General features: G+C 43.5%; 1 protein-coding gene across 2 annotated transcripts in view; it reads left to right on the top strand.

Annotated features, from left to right (window-relative positions):
* Positions 1–25167, top strand: part of PPP2R2B (protein phosphatase 2 regulatory subunit Bbeta) — a gene marked incomplete at both ends in the record, with an annotated part of 387929 nt that overhangs the window by 341314 nt on the left and 21448 nt on the right. For both annotated transcript variants that reach the window (XM_080920409.1, XM_080920408.1), the window contains one exon: positions 23880–24049. In XM_080920409.1, coding sequence (XP_080776535.1) covers positions 23880–24049 — 170 coding nt within the window. The remainder of the gene's footprint in view (positions 1–23879; positions 24050–25167) is intronic.

Below are 25167 nucleotides of genomic sequence, written 5' to 3'. Positions count from 1 at the left end.
GTCCTGAATGCGGAGCCATAAACTCTGACCTGACTAGGAAATTGCTAAGCCCACAACTGAAGTTGTAGAATGCTTAAGGCCTTAGGAAGAGAATGGTTTGAGACAGTACTTTCGGAGCACAGCTAAGCACTTGGTAACCTCAGGCAATCCTTCGGAGCCCCCACAGTCCTCACAGGGCAGGTGGACAGAAAAAATCAATACTGTTGCATGGATAAGGTGCTGCTGGCATCTTCTGAGCATGAGGTAGGAGCAATTGATGGCAACCGAATGGTCATTGCACTCCTTGAGAATCCCCAGGCCTGCCGCTGTAAGCAACTTAGGATGCTTACCATTTGGCCAGGTCCGGGAGGCCCCATTGTTCATAATTGAATCCATAGTCACTGAGCACAAACCATATGCCAGGCACTGTATCCAACTCTGGAGACACAAGGAGGAGCAAAGGCAGATGTACTTCTCTCTGTCTCTTAGAGCTCACTGTACTAGCCAGGGTTGTGCAGAGGATGAGGGAGGATGAGTGGTGTGTATACAGAGATTTATTATAAAGAACTGACACATGTGTGAAGATTGAATGGTTGAGACCTGAGATCTGAAGTCAACAAGCCAAAGTTCTGGGAGACAGGGTGGCCACCAGGCTGAAGATCCTAGTGTTTCAATTCAACTACAAAGGTGTAAAAATCATCCCAACCCCAAAGCAGTCAGGTGCAGAAAGACTCTCACCCACAAGAGGACCAGCCCTTTCTTCCAATCAAGCTTTCACCTGACTTGCTGAGGCTCTTCCCCATTAAGAGGTCAATATTTATTCAGCCTATTAATTTAAATGTTAAACGTATCCCAAAACCCCCTTGCAGAAACCCCCCCGAATGTCAGACCAGTCATGTGAGCACCTGTGACCAGTCACATTGACAGAGAAGATTACTCATGCTGAAGAGTAAAGACACCTGTCTCCATTAGAGAATCACAAACAAACAGAGCATTGCCCCCACTGAGGGGCACGGAACAGCAGCGTGTTGTGCTGAGTGTTGCCATTATGGGAATCTTACAAAGCAATGGCTGGTCATCTGAAAGGTAAAGACCAAGGAGAGAGAAGAGTATAAGGAGACATCATCCATGCACACAGAAGCAGGAAGTCCATAAGGGCACATACCCAGGAGCCCCCAGGGTCTGCTCCTCCCCCAGGCCTGATGCCACACACCCCTACAAGATTAAAGTCCAGGGGACAGTCCCCGGGGAGTCTCAGGAACTATCAAGTGGCCTGTAAGCTAGCCTTCATCATCCAACCTGCCCACTACGCACCCCAGCCCAGCCTAGCTCTGCATTGCAAGACACCAGCCTGTTAACCTAATTAAAAAGAAATAGATTTCTTTTTCTGACTGGGCCAAAAGACTGACCTTCTTCAGGGCACACCTCCCTTTGTTCCAAAGCCACCCAGCCCCAGTTCCTGCCAGCTGGGGAGGCCAGTGTCCTGACCTCCTGCCTGACATTTCATATTGATTTTCTCCATCCTCCTTTAGTGCCAGCCTGCATTCGGCTGAGGCTCAGCCGAGGTGTGTGAATGGCCCGACAGTTCATCAGAGTTCAAAATGAAAAGCAACATTGGCTTTCGGGGATGAGCACAGAGAAGGGGGTATTTAATAACCGTCGGCATTTAATCAAAATGCCAAGGAAAACCGTGTTATCAGAGCGAATATATTAATTTCCATATGTCCCTCATTCTGCATGCTCAGCAGGGGTTGGAAGGGATGATTTGTTCTCTCCCTCTCTATTCTCTGTTTTATTTTTTTCCTTTCCAATCCCTTCTGGCGGTGATGAGGTGTTTGCATTTGTAGTCTGAGGCGCCTAAAACAAAGGGTGCTGAAGACAGCACCACTCTGCTAGGCTGGATCCTGCCTTCTGTCTTTCCATACACCTGTGTTGGGGAGTGTGTGAAGAAACTGGGCAGGTAATACAGATACCAGCTAAAACAGAAAGAGTGAAAGTTTAAACTCCTGCCCAGCATCTGCAGGGATAATCTTTTGTCCCGTCTCCACGCTCTAGGCTCCAGGGATCCTGACCACCCAAACCTGCTTCCAGGACTTGCAACATCTTTAGCCTCAGGATTTTTACATTAAGTTCTTCCTCTGCCTGGAACACTATTCCACTAAGACCTTTAATTGCCATATGCCTGGTATGGACCCAGACCAAGCACTTGTGGGAAAGAGACAGGTAGATGGTCCAAAGACTGTGAGAGAAAGTGGATTCACTGACCAAGGCTGTTTTAACAAAGCACCTCAACTCAGTGGCTTAGACACCAAAATGTTTCTGTCTCCTCATTCTAATTTCAATTTAAAATTTTTATTTAACATGGGCCACGTGTGTGAATGTGAGCATACGTTGCCACATCTTTATTTGTTCTGTTAATTTAAATGTTAGGCTTGTGAAAAGGACAAGATTCGGGGGTCTGTTCTCTCCTTCCTACTTTTGTGGCAGGGCCTCTCCTGTTGCTTCAACCACACTGTATACCCCAGTCTAACTGTTCTGCAAACTCCTGGGCAATTCTCCCATCTTGGCCTCACATTTTCCCATAGAAATGCTGGGATTACAGATGTTGTACAAATGCTGCTGTATCATCTGTTTTTATGTGTATTCTGACATCAAGCACAGGTTTTTTTAGGCCTGTGCAGCAGCATTCTTTCCAGCTGAGCCATCTCATACACCCCCTCCCCCATCTCATAATTCTCAGAAAGGTAGCAGCTGGCAGGGTTGGCTGGGCTGGGCACACACTTCTCTCCTTCACTTGAAGAGAGCCATCTTCTCTGTGTGTGAGCACATTCTTTCCTGTGTGCATCTGTGTATAAAACATCCTTCTTTATAAGAGTTGTCTTGGATTAGTGTTCACCTAGCAATGTCCATATGATCACATCTTTTAAGCTCCAAAAACAGTCACAGTCTGAGGCATGGGGACAAGATAAGACCCCATGTTAGTTGAAGGTGGCAAAATTTAGCCCCTACAGCAAGGAGAGATGTACAGGCCCAGTCAAACAGACCTTGAAGGGAATTCTGAAAAGCTGCCTGTCCAATGTCATCTGGGAGCTTTCCGTGGTGCTGAAGCTATTTTTCTCTGAAGTGGATTTTGACTTGTTTCAGGGGTTCTAAGCTAAGAAGTCTACTTCCTACTCAAAAGTCACACTCCGGTGATAATAAGTAGTCCTTACTATGTCAAACAATGTTAGCAACATAAATACTTTAAAAAGCAGAAATGTTGATGGCAAACCATGAAGCATTTTGTTTCAAAATGTCTTTAATATATATAAACAATTTATTTAAAAATATTTTTTTTAAAAAATCCACAAGTCAGAATGAGGTATTTTGAAGGGATATACAGTATTTACTTTCAAGTAGACATACTTGAAGACTAGAACAAGTGAGTTGCCTGCGAAGAGCTTAGCAAGATATAGAGCTACAACACAGCACTGTGAGGCTGTGCCCAGAGACCATAAGAGACTACTCACAAGGAAGGATGTCAGAAGACATGGGATGTGAGCCTGCTTTATAGATCATCCCTTGGTGGTAGATGTACTTGCATAATGTAGAGAGTCCATGAATAAAAGGGGAGCACCCAGGGCACCTTAACTGTAGTATGGAGTGTGCAGGAGAAAGTGACACTCCCTACACACCCAAAGTGCACATCATAGGTGTAGAAGGTATGCCCCGCAGTGTGGAGTCCAGGCTTGTGTTCCCTACACACAATCCAAGAAAGTTTGCTCTTTCCTTCTAGACAGTAGTGAGTAAACTCAAGAGACTGGGCTTAGAAGTGCAAGGAAGACTAGGTGACCACTATCAGTCATGTTGCAGTGGCCAAACTGAGCAATCTTGAGAAGGTTACATCTCTCTGCCTCAGTTTACTCACATGCAAACAGTATCTAGTGGTTCTCTTTGCCTTGTAGGTACTTGGAGGATTAAATGCAGAAACACTTATGAGGCCTCAGAATAGTGTCTGACACATTAACATGATGCAAGGTGAAGACCCTCTCTCTCCCCTACTCCTACCCCTTCCTCACTTCCTTTCCCTCTTTTCCCTGTGTGTCTTATTTTAAGAGTGAAACCAGGAGGAGAGGAAGTAATATCTGGAGAAGTAACATCATCAACCAGCATCATAGCTGACCTCTGCGATGTTTTACAGCATCCTGGGATCAAGCCAAATACACAAGTGTGGCTTTTAGTTCTGGTTTTTTGCTTGTCTGCCCATCTTCCCGCTGCTCTTGATAAGGGCCATACTGTATGCTCACGTTGCATAAGGGCTGTGAGAGACCTGTGACTGTACTTTCTTTCCACTCTTACTACCTGGGAGAAAGCATCATATTCCTGCTACAAGGAACCCATGGAACAAGAGCTGAACAGACCATTCCAGGATGGTGTGCATGCTTTGAAATCATCCCATGTCTCTACTTCACCAGAATGCCAGGACTCACTTCTTCAACTAAGATTTATTCAACATATTCTGAATTTTGCCATACAGAAGGTGACATTCCATGGGACAAGGGAACAAGCACATTAAAAATATAGATAACTAATGATTTTTTTAGTCAGTGGCCCAAGCAATAGAATAATAATACATGGTCAGAAAGTATCTAGTGTGAAGCTGTTTCTACAGGGTGCTGTGAGGGAAAGCCTCTGAGCTAGAGGTAAATTGTTGGGAGTATCCAGTGATGGTGAGGGTTCTGCTCAGGAATACCTGTGTTTGGAGAACAAACCAATGGCCAGAGGATAGGGATAATTACACAGAAAGCAAAATTATAAAAGGGGGCAAAAAAGGTGAGCTATGAGCCATATTTTGTATAACCTGGGAAAAGCCCATGTACTTCATTCCAAGTGGAATTAAGGAGCCATTATAGGAAGTTGAACATAGTCTTGTACTGAGTAAGGTCATTTTGGTCAATGATAGGGTCTCCTAAATTTATATTACCTACTGACATCCATCATTTTTTATGTTGCCCAACAAAAGCACCTAAGAATGCATTTCTCAGAATGTATCCTAGCATGAAAAAAGGACTTAGCTGGAATTGTAGAGCTGGCACACTGGGTAAAGTCTTTGCCACCTATGAATGAGAGCTAGACTTCAGATCTTCAGCACCATGTAAATGCTTGGCAAGCATCAAACCTTGCCTGTCATCTCAAGCCTCAGAAGGCAGAGACAGAGAACTCCAGAGCATGCTAGCCAGCTAGACTGGCTGAATCCATGGACTCCAGGTTCATTGAGAGATTCTGCATCAATATATAAGGTGAAGTGGAAGAAAGGCATCCATCATCAACCTCTGGCTTCACACATATGCATACATATGCATGTGCCCTTATATCAATGAAACACAGGCACAGAGAGAAAAGGGCCCTCCAGAGAGAAAGCCCCATGTTGTTGGAATGTGTTTATAGTCTTAAGAGACTTCTCAAAAATGGGGCAGCCAGCCTGGGAGCAAAGAAGCCAATTGGGGGATTCTTCCCATTGTCTCAGGAGAACTGATAGTCACTCTGACCAAAGAAGGGACATAGGTGTGGTCTACTTCAAAGTAAGGCTGTGAAGGCTTATTGAGAGATTTGAAATGATGAGGCAGAGGGAAGAGGGAAATTTGAGGTCATGTATTGTTTTGGCTGATGGTACAGTGGAAAGATACTGACGTGAGGAGGCTGAAGAAGGATCTGGTCTGCTTCTTCATCTGTCTCCAGATAGGAATGTCTATGAGTCATGCAATTAGAGAGGTCTAATAATCAACTAGATACATTAATATGAAAGTGCAGAAAGACATTACTGTGCAATATAAATATTATGGTATTTCAAGCTACGGGACAGAATTATTCTACTAGGACATGGTGTGGACAGAGAGGAGTGCAGACCCAGGACCAGGGCCAAAGGAATGCCAACGCTTAACAATGGGGTACAGAGAAGAAGGTAGGAGTTGAGTTTCTTAGGGTAATAGGAAATCAAGGTATGTAAGCAAAGCATGGGGAATGGCAAAAAAGATACTAGGATTGATGGTATCAAATGCTCTGTGATGCCACCAAAGATGACACTGGGGACATGATCATGAGATCTGGTTCTGTGACAGCCTTCCACTATTAAAGAAAAAGAAAAAGTGGAGTGTACTGCCTGACATGTTATAGTGTACATCTGCTGAGGGAAATTAGTCATGTGATGCCTACATCGTGTCACCCTACAGACATGGGTTAGGTCTTTCACCTGAATCTTTACTCCACTGTGATTTGGGCATGCTTGCGTCCATTCTGCATGCCTCTGATGATCCCACCCTGCTGGGAGAGATTGGCTTGCATGGAGATTTAGAGGACATCCAGCTAGTCATGGAGGTCCTGAAAAGGGGAGCCAGGGTACCTCTCTACAGTAGCGGGGAGCCTCACAGCACCAGTCCCCTTGAATGACTCCACCAGCAAGCTTGTCTTCTGTGGTTCTTTTTTTGCCAAGTAGATCCTTGTTAGAGGGGCAAGACCAGAGCCTGAATCAAATCCACAGGAATTCCTTCTCTCAGATGCCACCAAGGCAGCCTTTCTATTCAGCCCTCAGTCCCAGAGGCCATGTAAACGTGTCTCACATGGACCATCTATAAAAGCCATCAGGTCTTTTGATTGAAGAAATAAAGATAGCAGTGCTTCAGGCCTTAAGCACTGGAATGTTTTAGTGAGTAGCCTCATTTAGAAAACAGAGCCAAGTTTGATGCCCAACCCAAAAACACAAACCAGAAACGTCATTTTTCTCCAAGGGAAGAAGGCACTCAGGAGGTTGTGTTGTTTGTTTTGAAATTCTCTGTGTTGTATTTGATTCCTGTACAGATTGGTATTGGTGTTCCAGTTTATAGCTAAGACCCATAGGTAAAGAAACTTGCCCCAAGTTCCAGAGCTAGAGTCATATTCGAACCTATATCTATCTACTTCACTGATCTCCTATGTATTTGGCAGGGGAAAGTACATGATTGTTTCCTTGTATCCAGAATGATAACTTGTGGCTCTGCAATTTATGCAACCCACATTGACCCTATACCCTACCCTGGCCATTTCTGGCTGCAGTGTTGTTACTCTCATCCCTCATCTCTAAACTTAATTGCCAAGCCCAGGTTCTGTAAGCCACTAGCTGCCCTAATAAACCTGTGTCTCCTTTCCCAGGCCCCTAATGGAATGTGTCCAGAGGCATCAACTCTAACTGCAGCTGTGATTCATCCCAAAGTCTCCAAAGAGGGCTCAATATTGATCTGGGGCGTAATTAACACTGTTTACTGCAGACGAGCTTGGTTATGTTAGAGAAACAAAGCCCTTTATTAAAATGCTTTTTTCTGATGACAGGATTACCAACACACCCCACCTGAAGAAAAGCCCAACAGTCTTGCTACATGAAACAGGACACACACAGACACACACAAACACACACACACACACACACACACACACACACTCAAGATGTCTACCCCATTCAAATTTAGCAGCAATTAACTGCAGTGTAGACAAGCTCCACATCCAAGTAAAAATAAAATCCCTTCCCCCTTCTTCCATCTTCATTTCCATTTTTGATTAATTTACAAGTTCTGTCAATTAGTCATCCTAGAGACTGCTGTTGAGTGGATTTTCCTAAGGACTAGAAAGCTTATTAATTTTGGAGGTAAGCGTCATTCATTAACAGTTGACACTGACCCAGGTCTGCGCAGGGTCTGGGATGAGAAAGCAGTAGAGGTTGAAATTACCACCTGCACATGGCTACAACATCCCCCACCTATTCCCTACCAAGACATACAAGATAAGAAGGGTCAGCCGTGGGATCCCAGGTGGCTCTTGCCCTAGATCATCTCCGGGCCACCTTACCATGATGAGCCATTTTAACCAAGTCAAGGGCACAGGTGAGCATAGCTCAAGGGAAAGAGTCAGGAAACTACCTAGTGTGTATTTTCTCTTTTGGAGGGTCCCTGGCCTCTCAAGTGTATTAGCTGATGCTCAGGATCCTAAGATAGCCCATTCTTTCATGTCAGAGGCATGTCAGGAAGTCCAGTGCTTCCTAAACACTGTAACAAAGACCCCACAGGCCAGGTGGCTTCAATCCTCACATAGCTGTCCTCTTGCCATTCTGGAGTTCAGGCATCTAACATGAGTGTGGCTGGCTGAAATTAGGCTGCCTTCCCATAGAACATTCTGAAAAGAATTGACTTCTTGTGCTTTTCAGCTTCTGGAGACTGGGTTTGAGAATCCAGCCATAGTGAAATGAGAACCTTGGCTCATACCACTGCCTTCTCTTCTGCCTCATCTTAAGGACTCTTGTGATTGTATGAGGTCCACCCAGATGAAGTGGAACAATCTCATTTTAAGGTCAGCTAATTAGCAGCCATAATGCCACCCAGTCTTACTTCTTTTTTGTCATGGAAGAGGTCCATAGACTGCAGGAGTTAGGACGTAGATATCCTTGGGGCCAATTTTCTGTCCACCATACACGTCAAGTTTAAGCTAAGGAATGTTCTACCAAAGAGACTTTCTGGACTCCAAAACCAGTTTAGATGTCCTCTCTGAACACTAAATGTCATGTGTTGACTTATCTGTTTTGTTTTTCCTACTAAGTCAAGCCTCCCCTATGGCTAGACACTGTTTATGGCTCCCTAAGCACATAACAGAGTGATGAAAAAAATCCTCTATATAGGCAAACAACTATAATCGTGCAAAATGATGGTTACATCTGGTGCTTCTCTCTGAAGGGCTAGGAAGGCTCACATAAAGGAGTAGTTGGCTGGATTCATTCATTTCTCACTTTAAGGATGCATTTCTAGCAGCTGGGGCTTAGGATAGTGATAGAGTGTGTTCTTAGCAGTGGGAGGAAGTGTTTGCAGTCTCCTGGGAAGAGAGAGAGGAGAGAGGAATAGAAGGAACAGAAAGAAATGGGGGGGGAAGGCCCACTTTATCACATATTTTATATTTACACATCGTGTGTGTGTGTGTGTGTGTGTGTGTGTGTGTGTGTGTGTGTGTCCAGTTTCCTAAAAACAGGATAATGGCGACAAGCAGGCCATGATTTCAAAAGCTGCAATGCTTTAATAAATTGGGAAATATAACATAACTTGAGTGGGGGAAGAGTGTGTGAAATAGTGGCCATTTATTACCCTTGTATTCTGCTTCTGTTTATCACTGCAAATGATAGAGCCTTCCACCCATACAGCATCTACTCAAGGGGAGGGAATCAAACACCAGTCACATGGACAAACTATTTGGTGAAGAGTGGTCCTGGAGCAGAAGCTGCAGCAATACAAAGGCTGTGGGTGGAACTGTGCTTGGTAGGGGCATCAATGAGAGGGGTGGCTAGTCCGCTATGAGAAGGAGCATCTGGAGGACCTGGTGGCCTTGGGCATGTGAAGATTTACATTCAGACTCCCCTTTGCACAACTGATACTCTCCGTGCTGTATGCCTCCCATAGGACATGGGAGTTCGGCAATATGGTAGCCCTGTAAGCCATGATAAGAACTTTCAATGTTACTATACTAGGGAAAGGGATATCTAGGAAGGATTTGGGGAAAGGGGTAGATGGGTGTCTGTGACCACTTAAGGGTGAAGTATCATGAGAAAAAGTGAATACTAGGAAATGAGAGCATTCTTAAGATGTTGGATGCATGGTTTGGAGCAATGCCAAGGGTATAAATTAGTAACTCTGTTTGCAAACTAGCCGTGGAGGGTGAGGTTGAGAGCCAAGGATGAGGAGGCTAGGGAGATGGCTTGATAAAGTGTTTGCAGTTGTGAAGGCATGAAGTTGATATCCAGAGCCCATACACAAAAGCCAGACATGGTGTAGTGTGCTTGTGATCCTGGTGGCTCAATAGACAACCAGCTTAGCTAACTTGGCAAGTTCCAGACCAATCAGGGATCCTGAGTCAAAAGTGAGACAGGAAGTTCCTGAGGAATGGTGCTTGAGATAGACATCTGGCACATACACACGCATACATACATGCATACATACATACATACATACATATATACATACATACATATATATATTTAAAATGTTTGCATTGGCACATTTTGCTAAGAAACATTGGCAGTCCCTCCTCTTTTTTTTATCTTTACTGATCTTAATGAAAACTCTTAAAGGCCTTTGCTTGACACACACACACATGTGTGTGTGTGTGTGTGTGTGTGTGTGCGCGCGCGAGAGAGAGAGAGAGAGAGAGAGCATTCACATACAGAGAACCAAGGATATGCCCAAGTGTTTTGGTTCGAGCACAGACCAGTCCATAAATTCTGTAGACTCTAAGATTCATGGAAAAGCTCTTAAAATGTTTGCATTGGCACATTTTGCTAAGAAACATTGGCAGTCCCTCCTCTTTTTTTTTTTTTTTTTTTTTTTTTTTTTTTTTTTTTTTTTTTTTTTTTATCTTCACTGATCTTAACAAAAACTCTTAAAGACCTTTGCTTGGTCCAGACAGCCCTGCCTTGACATCTAGAGTGCTAAGGTCACAGATATGTGCCACTGTGTCTACTTGTGTGTCATTGTTGGGGTTTTGGCTTTGGTTATTTATTTTTGATTGTTGGTTTTGGTTTTTGGTTTGGGTAACTGGAGAAGTCAAGATTCAGGGATGGCTAAAGCATTAACAGTGATCTGGTTTATTTCTTACTTTAAATGATGAATATCACCACACTTAGTACTTGTGTGCATTGAACAATGGAGAAGAGAAGGGTGATCTCTTATGTGTGTAATTGACCTGTGTTAAATATATCAGCTAATGTGTCACATAATTCTATTTTGACAGCTCAGCAGGTGACACCAATAATTGAGTTGCAGTGCTGCCATCCACTCCACTGGCTCTCATCGGTCTTACAGGTCCTTTATCTGTTGAGTTGCTGTGAGTGCTTGACTGGCTCTTCCACCATCGCCAAGCACAGAGCAGAGCAGAGGGCAGGCAATGCTCACCTTGCAAAGCTCCTTCAAGCTGTGACAGTCCCCTTTCTATCTTTAACCTCAGAATAAGCATTTTAGTAGGATTTATTTTTTGTATGGGCATCTTTAACCCTGAGGTCAGACAGTACAACCTAAAATTGTAATGGCTTTTGAAAATCCCTGCGCTGAGATAAAGTTGTGAATTGAAAATTTACATGTGAGGGACAAAATGGGGGAGGAAAAAATAGAAATCAGCGCAAATATTAACAGGATATTGTACTGAGTGTGGTGAGATAAAAAGGCATATGCTAATGCAGGGTAGGAAATTATGAAGTGTTTCTAACATAGATTTTACTTTAAGCTGAACATGAAATTTATATTCTCAGTGTTGAAAACAGAAGATGCCAACTAAACTGTGCCAGCAGGTGGTGGTGGTGCATGCCTTTAGTCCTAGCACTGAGAAGGCAGAGGTAGGGAGAGTGGATCTCCATGAGTTCAAGTCCAGCCTAGTATACAGAGCTGGTCCTAGGATAGCCAAGACTACACAGAGAAACCCTGTCTTGAAAAACAGAACAAAAAGCTTAGCACGGTAAACAGCTGCACCTGTGACTTCAGAGTAGAGAGCTTGACTCACCACGAGGTCAATCCCTAGCACCACCAAAAAGAGTTTATTCTGAATAAAGTATATAAAAAAAAAACTGAGCTGGAAAACTATTTCACATGCCCTTCTTCCCCAGTGTACCCTCTGTATTCTCAAACATCGTCAACCTCAGTTAAGAACCGCCATTGTTCCTGTCATCATCGGACCGCAGACTTATGAACTGCTGTTAGTCAAATGCATACTTGTTGCCCTGAGAAAGTTATTTATGGTAGAGGACCAGAGGCAGAGCCTTGCATAGCATAGACACTTAACTGCTGGTTGAAAATATGAATGGCATGAGATCAGATATGAGATTAAACATCCCATTTCTCAGAACATAGTAAAAATGATTCTTATTTATTCAAAAACTTCGTAGAACTCTTTCCCATCTAAGACCCTGTCCCCCCCCATACCCACTCACTGCTCTTAAGCATGCAGCCTTCCCTGGGGCGTGACTGACATACCTACCCAGTATCACTCCATCAGAGAAAACTGATTCTTCTTTCTCCCAGCAGCCATCACTTGTAAACACCTTCTCGGCCAGTGGTGGGACTTTATGGAGCTTTCCCTCATCTGTGATGACATTTTCTCTGGCTCGAGCTTCTTCAGGGTTTGCGTATGCTGTCACAGTCTTTGAACAGTGGCTTCAAAAGATGCATCTACCTTTGCTGAGGCTTCAAATTGCCATTTTCTTAAAAATTGCCACATTTGGCACTTCCATGTTCCCTTTCTCTCCTGCATGGATTCCCTGAGCCTCGAAGAGAGGGGTTTGAGGAAGACATTCCATCTGGGACTAAATGCTCCAAAGTCTCTCAGGTTCTGCGCAGGGTGCAATGGTGGGTCTCTGTTGTTAATTTCCATTTACTCCAAGGATGCTTCTCCACTGAGGGTTGAGAGATACACACTGATCTGTAGGTATAACAATATGCTGTTCGAACTTGTGTCGTTGCCACATTCTTAAAAGTGCTGGTTCTTACATGAGGAATATGACGGAGGTATTATGCATGAGATTTTCCAGTTCCCAGAAAACTCAACCTCAAACTCAGAATTGTCCCAGTTTTACACTCTTTTCCTACAAGCTTTCTGAAATTTTTAATAACCTATGAAATAAACTCTAATTTTAACATTGAAATTTATTCTGCACATGAGCATACATGAATGCATACTTTAGTGCCAGAGCACTATCTGAAGGTCAGAAGACAACTTTTGGGACTGGGTTCTTCCTCCCACCTTTTATGTTCAATGGATAGAACAAACACATGAGTCATCCCATGGCTCTCTAATAGAGTGTTGTACAAAATTATTTGATGCACAGTCATATGTAACTTGAGAATGGTACTGTTACTGGCCAGGGCTCTGCTCTACTTGGAAGTTGTACTGAAAGCAGAAGCTCTCATCTGTGCTGGTCTTAGCAGCTTTTGTATCCCTGGACATTTGACATCAGTGCCAGCAGACAAGCAGGATCAGTAGCAAGAAACACACTTTGATGTTTAATATTCTCACGCAGGTCACAGGGGACCTTTATTCCTATGGTAACAAACTTCAGAGCTCTTGTGCAGGCCTTGGGAGGCAAGATTCCTCCACCATCAACAGCAGCCGGTATTATTGTTCTTGGGACAAGAGTGTTCAACCCCTTGACCCTTAATGACCCCGATACTACTTTTACCATCTTAGTTGTTGTTGTTATTGTTGTTGCTGCTTTTGTTGCTGTTGCTGCTTCTGCTGTTGAGACTGTTTTGGCTGCTGCCAGTACCTCTCTGACATTGCTATGCTGTAACCCCCTGGCTTTGACTCTGCTGTTGTCAAGACCTCTGGGTAGTTCCTATGATTGTGCCCTTAGTACTGTCAAGGCCATGTGGTCCATTCTCCAGCTGTGATGTTCTCCATGACTTTGCCTTTTCTTTAGCTGCCAAGTACCGCATCACTTAGTAGATTCTGTAGTTTGGCCTATTGGCCATTCATTGCTACTGCCTCAGTTACCACTTCGTTCTTAGTAATACCAGTTCAGCCTATTCTACTGGAGAGGAAGGAAGGAGGGAGGGAGAGAAGGAAAAGGAATGAAGGAATGGAAGAAGGAAGGAAGGAAGGAAGGGAAGAAGGAAGGAAGGAAGGAAGGAAAGAAGGAAGGAAGGAAGGAAGGAAGGAAGGAAGGAGACAGGGAAACACTTGAAGGGAGTGGAACTATCAGCAGTAGATCACTCTTCTGGCATGCACCAAGATCTACATTCAATCCTCAATGCAGAAAAAAGAAAAAGAAAAGAAAAAGAGAGAGAGAAGAAAGGAGGGGAGAAGGGAAGACAGGACACAACCACTTAGGAAAAACAACGTGATGGTAGACAGTCCTGAAGGTTATCTCCCATTTATTCAGTTCAATTAGTCATCTGGAAATCCCTCTTAGACAAAAGGGATGTTAGTACCATCAAAGCAAACTCTACATCAAATGAATGATTGTACCAATCACAGCCTTGTTTCTTTTATACTGAGCACAGTAGTCCATTTGCTAGGTGAACAGGGGAAGTGCTTGCCCTCTGACCCAAGCAGAAATAGTTACAGTGTCACCTAAACCAAGAAGTCTACTATAAACCATCTGAAACAGTTCGGGTTAGAGAAGGCTCCTGCAGGAGCTGGAACAAGCACCTCTCATTGCACTGTGGTTTTCTCACAGCATTCAAAATCAGAGTGTTCAAAATAAATAATCCTGGCATAAAAGGTGCTCAGCTGAGTATTTGGTCAGCAGTCATTTGCTCAAAACAGCCAGGATACCAGAGGAGAGAATAGCAGCTGCCCTTGGAGAATCAAAGTGCCCCATTCCTTGACATTTTTGCTTCTTTATAGGAAAAGGAAATGCTTGTTTAGTAGGAACTTAACCAGCATTGGTGCTGACTCTAATAGTGTTTTCATTGGTGTTTCAATGGTGTTTATACATGCCCAGTACCCCCAAGTGATGATGGGTCTCTGTCATTTCTATTAATATCAACATATCATATGGTGTTCTACATTGACTTCTGTGTCCTAACTAGATCTTGACAACATTGATCTGGAAGTTGACAGAAGAAAGTCATGGTCCCTGGGCCAGATATGGATATCAAGTGGCAATGGGAAGGGGGAAGTTAAAAGGGCAGAGCCTGGTGTTAAGAAAAGGTTTGTCATTTAGAGAATTTTAAATCCTCTGACCAACTACTGGCTAGGAGGTGGCTTCCTTGTGTTCTGTTGAGGTTTGTAGGATAAATCACAGACCAACTATGGCAGTTTTTGACAGACCTGTGGCTTGGAAACCTGGCTGTAATGGGGATGAGGAGAACATAGATGTATACACTGTGGTGGCTGTCAGTGTTGTTCTGGGGTGAAATCAACTCAAATGTGTAACTTGGGTTTCTTGGCTTAGTGTCTGTCTACCTGTGAGAAACCAGATCAATTACTGGATGTCAAGATTGCCATGAGAATCAGTGAGATTATGTCTGCCCCTAGCAAACACTCAACATTTATTAGTGTGTTATTGATCACAAAAGTCCATGGAGTCAGAGATAAAAATAAGAAAACTGGGGCTCAGAAAAGCAAGTTACTTACAAATGCTAAATTCAAACCGATGTCTAGCCTGAACACTGATGATGATGACAGGTATAAATATAACTTATCTCTCTGCATCATCAGGCCTAAGCTATAGCCATGTAAGACAGGCATCTAAGAAAACTAGAGAGGATAAGCAGTTTGTACAAGAGTCTGACCTTTGGGAGATCAATACAGTGTGGCTTTAATTGTCTGGTTACTTTGTTTCCATTTTTGAAACAAGGTCTCTTGTAGTCCAGGCTGGCCTCAAACTTTGTTCTGTAGCCCATGCTGACCTTAAATTCCTGATCCTCCTGACTAGGCCTCTCAAGCACTGGAATTACAAGCTTGTAGCATCATGCCCAACTCAACACAATGGGGATCCATTTCTGCAGAACCTGCTGAGGGCTTCCCTCATGTACTGAAGAGTGTCCATGAGCAACACTGCTGTCCAAAAAATAGCCTTCTGTTTCCTGCGGTGGTTATAAAATGTGTTCTCAAAGTACGATGGCTAGAAGGTTGAGATTTACCTTGGAATGCATGGTAATCTTTATTGTCAATATGGTGGGATCTAGAAACATAGCTTTGTATTTGTCTGTTAATATCCTCCCACAGATGTTTATGTGAGGAAAGGTTGGAGTCCCCAACTGAATAAAAAGAAATAAAAGAAGAAGCTAATTAGGAGCCAGCATTTCCTGCCTTGCTTCCTGACCCACAGAGAAGTGAGAAGTCTTAGCCAAGTTTTCCCACCACCATGAGCTACACCATAGCTTTTCCCACCATGATGGGCACTAGCCTCTCAAATCAGAAGCCAAAATAATTTATTCTTCCCCACAGTGGTCAAGTGTTTGGTCATAGCAACACCAAAATAACAAATAAGAAAAGAAAGAAAGGCCTATGTTGATGGTTTGTCTAGAGCTGTAAAAGGTACCTGCTGGTAGTAGTTGCTTTATGAATTGGCCCTGATTCATTATGTTAATTCCACAAAGAGATGACTCTACTTGTTAAATGTGGTTGGTGAGAACACCGAGATAATGAAGCATTTGTTTGCCTATTTATTCAAAGGTTTAAGACTTAGGTTAGTTCAAGTCCATTTTTCTGAGACCATCCCTCCCTGTAAGATATAACAAGGTCACAGGGGGACAGAAGTGGACAGTAGAGTCAACACTCAGTTCACTTTTTAGCCAATTACCAATGGTAGGCGACTCTCTGAATCTCCATGTTTTGCCTGCTTCCTATTTAAAAAAAAAAAAAAAGGATGTAAAATTCATTTATATTTTACAAGCTACACAAGCCTCAATATTATGGCTTGACTCAATTGTTACAGATTGCTGGCTTTTATATACATTTTTTTTTTAAAAAAGAGTTTTAGCACATGACCTAGCACACAAGACAGTCCTCTCCCTCCTCCAACCCAGCACTAGAATGTTCCTCCATTAACAATGTCTCTTCTCCACCTGTACCTGCTTTAGATATCACCAGACACTGGATTAGTGTTGGATTAGTGACAACGTATTTCTGTAGAAAATCAGCTCTGGGAGCATACAGCCATTCATGCAGGCATCACAAGAAGACAGAGGGACTATGTGCAGCCCACACAAGGTCCTTGTGATGCCTGTTCCCTGCCGAGGTAGACTGCCCTACTCAGCATGAACTGCTCACCTTGGGGTCTGCTAGGAGATTGCTGTCAGCAGGATGTGGCTCTTCTCTTCCCCTCCGTGTGCCTGCCTCTCCCCGAAACGATTATGTATAAAGCCTGGGAACCAGGGACAGTCTGAGAGTGCAGCCCTAGCCTTTGCGGTACCATGACAACCAGCTTCCCAGTGTTCACCCCTAATAACAGGCCACTCACTTACTGTCTCCTCCACCTGGGCAGAGACTCCCTGGGGGGCTGAAGCTGCTCTTGGAACAGCTGCAAGAAGCTTCCTGTTGGGAACAAATTATCAGAGACAGAGAAGGAGGGATCAAAGAGAGCTCTTTGGGGGGGGTGCAGAGAGGCCTAAATCTCTAACCTGTGATGTGTGGCAGGAAATCCAAGGACCTGAGGACACTGCCATCATGATCCTGGAGGCCCCTGTCCACAGGAAACTACAGTTCTGCAGAGAGAGAGGCATGAGGCCTGTGAATACCCTGCCCCACACAAGCCTTTCAGGGAGAGGGGTCTAATGGAGTGAAAGACCAATATGAGCCCTCATAAAGCCAGGCTTGCCTGTTAACAGATTTCTTCATTAGGCTCCTGTCGAGACCCCCACTGCCAACTCATCATCTTGTCTGGACTGGAGCCACCTCCTCTCCCTGCTGCCTGCTGGATAGGCTGTGCTCAGAGACACCCCCTTCAATCAATACCCTCCCAGAATAGCAGTTCTTAAAAAGGGACTAGACCTGGACAGCTAATAAATGACTATTCTTCACTAAAGGATGACAAACAGGCCCACAGTTAATGAACTTCTCTGTGGACACTAGCCCAAATGCAGGCTTTAGATTGACAGGCCAATGCTGAGCCAAGCACAGGTCTCTCTTTAAATCATAGATTCCAGCCAAGGCTACCACATGAGATGGTTCCACCATCAGAGCTAATGAGACCATATGATGTGCACACTCAGGGACCAGAGGATCCTGTGGGGCCCGGTCTCCCCATCCTGTTTTCCTCCGCTATGGAACAGAGATGGTTCTGCCTCCGCTGTGCCTGGCAGGAACAGGTGCTGTTTCGATTACCAGTCCTTGTTTTTTTTTGGGAAGCCTATTCTCTGACCTGGAGCTTTCTAACCCTTCCTGAATCTGAAACAAATACAGACTTTTGAAAACAATAGGAAGAGAGTGTGTGAAGTGACCAAGTCATAAGTGTTTGCTGCACAAACACAAGAACCTGGGTTCTGACCTCCAGCACTGGGTGCAATGACAATGCCTGTAATCCTAACGCTTATCAGACAGCCAGTGGGCCAGTGTCCAAATGATAGAGAGCTAGGTTATTGAGAGACCCTGTCTCAAAATATAAGGTAGATAGCAATAGAGGAAGACACTTGCCGTTGACCTCTGTCCTCCACCAAAGAGCACACACACACACACACACACACACACACACACACACACAAAACCTATGCACAAACACACACAAAATACAAGTCTGAAGTTGGGCCAAGTTTACTTGTAAACAATGCAGGCATTAAGATGGTTCAGGAAGGCCCTGTAGGTTGAATCTCAAATAGGAGAAACAAGAGAGCAAGACAGATACAAAAAGAGAAAGGATCAAGTCAGAGCATGTGCACAAAGCTTCAGAAACATCTACAGCACCATGTCATGTCAGCCACAGGTTGTGAGCTATGTAGCCCCATGTGGCTCATGGATGACTTATATTTAATCACACCCTTCATTTTAATTTACTTACTAACATTAAAAAATCAGGACTCCCCAGAAATGTGTAGACACTGCAGATGAAACAATCTGACTGTGTGGGAACCGCACTCCTCCTGCCATCAGTGGAGCTGAATGGAAATCACTGCTTGTGTGAGGTGTAGACACTCAAGTCAAGAAGCCCAGTTGTCTCTGCTGCATGCCTGTGTGCATTTACATTGTTCACTCTCTGCCTGGTCCTGAGGCAGATGATGAATAGACCAGACAGGTCTCAGTGGAGTACTAGGACACAGGAAAAGATGCAGAGATGCTGACATACTGATGTAGAACTCAGGGTGGGCTAGCCTGTTGGCTGTGGACAGTGGGGACTCTCTGGAGGCATCTGATCAGGGAGGAGCTCTGGGGTCAGTCATCTAGAACATGTCTGGGCGTTCTGAAGTCTTATGCCCTCTCACTAAACTGACTGTCTCAATGCTTGGTCCACTGTTTGAAGCTCCTGGATTCTGGCTTTGTTGGTTCTATCAGACCATGGGCTTACCAGCAGCAATAGGAAGGAAAGGGTGGCTAATACGGGTTGTTCTGTAGCTCAAAACCATGCAAAGACAGCTTCTTAGAGAGTGGGCTCCTCGAGTACCCAGAGTAGGAGGTGGAGTTGACAAGATCCAGGGAAACAGGAGTAGCTTATAAAGTTTAGTAGAGAGCCCATAAATTCTCGTCCTCTTCCTTTGCTGCTGCTATGGGAAGAGGGACATCAGTTTCTTATTGCTGCAGTTCCAATTATCACAGTTTAAAAAAACTTAGGGACTATAAAACAGAGTCCTGGACATCAAGTTTAACTTGAGCTCCATTAGGCCAAAGTCAAGGTATTAGTGGTGTTATGGGGACCATTTTCATTACATCAGATCCACCAGGTAATTGACATCACTTTTTATTTCTATTCTGTTTTTATATAAATTCACTCAAACTAATAAATCATCCTACCACAGCCTCCCAAGTACTAGGATTTCACTTTCATGTGGTTTTATTTGGTGTGTGTGTGTGTGTGTGTGTGTGTGTGTGTGTGTGTGTGTGTAAATCCTCATACAGTTATATGTGGAGGTGTTGGGTGTTACTGTCACCTTGCTACTTTCACTCTCCCCCCCCAGTCATTTACAATTTTAGATAGACTTTCTCACTGAACATAGAACTCACCATTTTGGATAGGCTGGCTGGCCATCAGGTACCCAAGATCTGCCACACTGTCCCCACCTATAACCAGGGCTGGTGTTCCAGATGTGCAGTGCCACGCCAGCTGTTTACATAGATGCTGAAGATCCAGATTCATAGGTCTTTATTCTTATACAGCAAGTCTTTTTGGCCACTGAGCCCTCTCAAGTCCCCAGAGTAAGTTTTTGCCTCATAGTAGGGTTAGCACTAAAAGCATAGTTTAAGACACTTAGGAAGAAAGTATAAATAGGGAAATTTATTCAAGAGTCATATGTAAAAGTCAGGGGCAGATGTGCTGTCTTCACTTATTCTCCACCAGGCTATGCAAAACATCATGTGGCTGCAGTGTGCACTGAGGAACAGTTGTTGGTGGAATGGAGGTATCTATGAACAGCATGTTACTAGCTGGAGAGATGGCTCAATGGTTAAGGGCACTGACTGCTCTTCCAGAGGTCCTGAGTTCAAATCCCAGAAACCACATTGTGACTTACAACTATCTGTCATGGAATTAGATGTCCTCTTCTGGTGTGTCTAAAGACAGCTACAGAGTGCTCATAAAGGTTAAGCAAATAAATACTTGAAAAGGTCTTTTTTTTTTTTTTTAAGAAAAAGCATGTTACAAGGATTAAGCCACTGGGCCTCAATGCTCCCCACTTTTGAATCTTCTAATGCTGAATATAATCTCAATTCCCAGTCTCAAGCCCAGGTCTGGAAATCAGGACACTAGCATATTAAATACAGTAGCCACTAATTCAATCTTAAACTACTTCTCCCACTGTCCTCAGCTGGGCAAAGGCCAAAGTCTGCAGCCCTGGGGAGTTCTTACCCTCTGTGTGGAAACTGTGGGCTAATTCTCTCACTGAGCAAAATTATTGGATGTGTCTTCTGTGTAGTAAAAACTGCTGGCTGCATCTCAATTGGTGGGCCTTTTCTCTCCAGGGGCAAAACTGTTGCCTGCAAATCTCCAAAGAAAAATTACCATCTGCCTCACTTTATACAGAAAGTGCCAGTTGTGTCCCTGTTATGGGGAAATTGTCAACCAGGTCTCAGAATGGAAAAATCTGCCAGCTGTTCTTCTCCTTGGCAGACGTGTCTGCAGAAGTGATCGATGTAAAACCCATGCACGAGTCTGAGTCTAGTCCTCCCTCATTACAAACAATCCTTTCACATCCCTCTCATCTGCCAAGATCATCAAAGCCAAGGTGATAGCGGCATTGAAGGAGAGACCTTCAAACCAAAGTGGTGGATGTCAAATGATAGCCTGGAGGTGACCTAATCCAGAGTTGACACTAAATGGACTCAGCAAATTGTAATTATGTGTATGTGTATATGTAACAATAATAAAGAACAAAAAGAAGCAAAGGCATAGACTAGATGCAGAGCGAGTCCAAACTTGGGCTGTGTTCCTGCCAACTATGAGGACACCTTTACTGAGTGATTAATTCATGGAAAAGAGACTAAAAGATTTAGAAATGTTGAATGAATTGATACCATGCAGTACATAGGAACTCAAGATGTAGTTGGTTTTAATTCATCGCAGCCTGAATTTCCACTCAGTGTCCCACTGGACACTGGACACAGGAAGAGCAGGGGAGGAGAGTCCAAGACATGCATTAAGGATATGAGCATTAAGGGTCAGCCTGAGCAGGGAACACAGCAAGTGGAGCTGTGTGGAGTGGACAGGTGGCCAAGAGGAGGATCCCGGGCAGTTCGCTGGGTCTTGTTGGTCTGTTTCCTGTTCCATAAGGAGAGTAGTGCAGTTACCAGCTCATACATTTGAGCATTAGATGAAACAATAAATAAGTGGATATATAGTTTGTAAATAAATACATAGTTGCAAAGACAGATACTTAGGTAAAAGGTGGATACTTAATTCCTATATCTTAAGGAATAAGAAATTGTAGTTTGTGTTATATTGACATCTATAAAACATAAACATATGTCTATTGGTGAATCTACCATATATCCATGGAGTAGGTCTAGACTACTAGGATTCCTGTCAAAAACATGTCTTCAGGAGAGAGAGAGAGAAAGAGAGAGAGCACAAAGCTCCTGTCATCTCTCCTGTTCCCTTCTTTTCTTCTCCCATGACTTTTTTCCTGAAATCCAGCTGAAAGCTTTTAAGTTTAGCTGATTTCCAATGCCAAGCCAAGGAAACCTCAGGGGAAATGTTAGGAAACAGATAATGTTTTGCCACACTCCCAGTAAAATTTGAATGCCTCTAACACTGAAGCAAAAGGGGGTCCTCAGTTGCTTTATTTTACCTGTACATAGCTTATAACATGGTAAAACTCAATTCCAAACTGTAGCTATGTTTTCATGATTGTGTAACATTTGTCTCCTCCAATCCTGTGAGGTGCTCTGCTCACTTAGTATTGTTTGTATTACTATTACTTGGGATTTGGCTAGCCAATTCAGGAGTTCAGTCTTAATGAATGAAATATGACTGACCATCACAGAGCAATATATAAGAAAGATAAACGTACTGACAAGTATTTACTGAGGCCCTACTCATGCAAGCTCGTGTGCTAAGCAAAGTAAAGCCCTTTTTAGCAACTGGTAAAACTGAAGCTACAACAATCAATACAGTGTCCACAGTCAGTCACTGATGAGGACAGGCCCGTTTTGTATGTGGCACATAGCATCTTGTGCCTTATTGTAACTTGCACTGTGTTCAGTTGACATTCCTGGACATTCCTGGAAGGCGGGCTCTTTACTGAAGGGAAATGGAGGGGGCGTGCAGAAGCAATTTCTTTTGAACCTTGCTGAGTTAAACTGGAACCAATTTCAAACACTAACATCCACAAAACAATAAAGATAAAACCCTTAGCCATGGGAATAGAACTAGAGAGTTATGAACTTTGTTGGAATAGGAAAGAGAGGCTCAACTTTGTTGGAATAGGAAAGGAAGGCCCTTGAAAACCCTGGGTGTTACCACCCTCCGATGCTGTTGTCACTGCTGTTGCTGCCTTCTCTTCCTCCTCCTCCTCCTCATCATCATCATCCCCGCCTTCTCTTTCTTCTCCTCCTTTTCCTCCTCCATCTTCTCTTTCCTCTTCTTCACTCCTCTTTTAGGAAAAAAAGAGGAGCCATGACAACAAGAAGTGGAAATCAGCCACATCTAGAAAGAAAGGGAATCAAAAAAAATCAAAGTGATAATGTCCCTGAAGAACATTGCAGGCACCATTTATATATACACCTGGGACACCTAAGTCACCCAAGCAAAGGACGGTCTGACCTTTGATTTAGGCAGTCTGGGGCTTTGCTACACCACAACCCAAGAAAAATGAAAACACATGTCCACACAAAGTGCTGTACATAAATATCCACAGTGCCATTGTCTGCATCATAAACGGCTCAAATGTTTATCAAATGACCAATGGATCAACAGAAATTCCATGCAATGATTTAGCAAAAAAAAAAAAAAAACATGATACAACATGATAAATCTTGCAAACAGTATGGTATATTAAGTCTGGCCCAAATAACCTATGTGCTGTGGTTGCATTTATATGAAATGGGTAGAATTTGAATCCAGAAAGTGGATTGATGTTTAACTAGAGTTACAAGAATGGGAACTAAAGGGTTTTATCATGATGTTTTGTTTTGTTTTATTAGGGAGTTATTAGAGACATCTGAATTTAGATTGTGTATGATTACATAAATACATCATGATACCAAAAAACTGCTGAGTTGTGCATTGTGACTATTATAGATTACATTTTTTAATAAAACTGAAAAGTGTTTAAGCATATGAAATAACTCCAAGGGCTGGAGGCGTAGCCAGGTGGTACCCAAACACCATTTTTTAAAAAAGGAAACAAAAAGAAAGGAAGGAAAGGGAAAGGAAAGAAAAGGGAGAAAGAAAAGACTGGAAGGAAGGAGAATGAGAAGAGATAGGAAGAAAAGAGGACAGATGAAAGAAAAGAGAAATAGAGAATTCTAAGATGCACATGACATTCAGAGATGAGGGGAAATGTGATTCAGATCTGGGGCTTCCAAACAGGCAGTGTCCCAGCAAGCATAGTATGAGACAGTTTCCTTGCCATTCCCTGGGGTGGGAGGGGCAGTAATTCACCTTTTTTTCTGTCTTTAGAGAGCTGACACTGTGGCAACTCCTTTATATTCCACAGACACCCGCCCTACTTAGATAGTTCACGGTTAACTCTCCGACTGGCCCCAACTTCAGAGCCTGCTCACAAGCCTGGGTTATCTGTATTCATCACATCTTCCTTTGTCTTTCTTTTGTCCTACAGTTTTTGAAGAGCCAGAAGATCCAAGCAACAGATCGTTTTTCTCTGAAATTATCTCTTCAATTTCGGATGTGAAATTCAGCCACAGTGGGAGGTATATCATGACCAGAGACTATCTGACGGTGAAAGTCTGGGATCTCAACATGGAAAATCGCCCCATAGAGACATACCAGGTACAGACCACCTCCCAGCCCTCGGTATCCAGAATATTCCCTTGTGTGGTTTTGTATCAGCCTCTGCGTGCAAATGTTAGAAGGATGTTCCTAGTGATGTGTTTGATAAAACACTACAGGCTGCAAGGGCCATGGGATTTATGATAAGGATGCACATGGACCAGTTTATGTAGTTATCACCTGGAAATGTTATATGAGATAGGTATCGTAGCTACAGTGAGCAAGAGAAGCATGGTCCTGCTCCCATGAATCTCTAGTGCAGAAGCTGACTGATAAACAAGGAACCAACTGCACTTACAAAAGGGATGGTGCTGAGACCAGGGGAGCCCAAAACAGGGAACCTTTTCAGGGTAAAGAAGGTAAAGGAGAAACTGTCATGACCCTGTTAGAAAAAGCAAGTGCTTAGAAAACTACCATGGCCAAAGGCTGAAGTAAAGAGAACTGTGGATTGAGAAAGTTTACGTTGATGGTGGACCGGAAACCAGAAAGCTAAGCTAAGTCAAAAGCAGTGTGATGTCTTGCAAACTCTGGAACAGGGAACTTTACTTGTCTCTGACTAGGTACAGTGGAGATCTATAAAAAGGTCTTCTACAAGGAAATGGCACTGAAAACAATGGGTTTCACCTTGCAGTGTGAGAAGCAGGCTACAGGACAAGAGATGATGCTGATGTGGATGCTGATGCGGGCTAAGTGGTGGCGGGATAGGGGAAGGGCAGGGAGGATGGAGAGTGGGTGACAACTGCTTGTTTACTGAAGAGGGAAGGGGGAAAAACCATGAAGCTCTTGCCTAAGATCTGCGTAGAGGGTGGCAGTAACATGTGTGGAGGGAACAAAGGAGACAACAATTTTCTCGGGAAATTTTCACTAAAAGAGCTTATCCGGACTTGGTGGTGAAAGGCTATTAAAAGCCATGCAAGGGACCAGGAGATCAATCAAGAGACTGAAATAACTGCTCTTATTTTAATATATCTTTAATTAGATAAGAAGAAATGAGGCAGAGAAAAGGGCATCTAGGAAGACAGATTTGATTTATAGTGCTTTACACTCATCTTTCACAGAATTCACTGACTTCAGAGTTTGTAACTCTCTTGGTTTTAGTATATTCACAGAGCTCTAGG

This window comes from Micromys minutus (assembly GCF_963924665.1).
Source record: "Micromys minutus genome assembly, chromosome: 8".
NCBI classification, from domain to species: Eukaryota; Metazoa; Chordata; class Mammalia; order Rodentia; family Muridae; genus Micromys; species Micromys minutus.
This window is presented reverse-complemented; position numbering and strand designations above follow the sequence as displayed.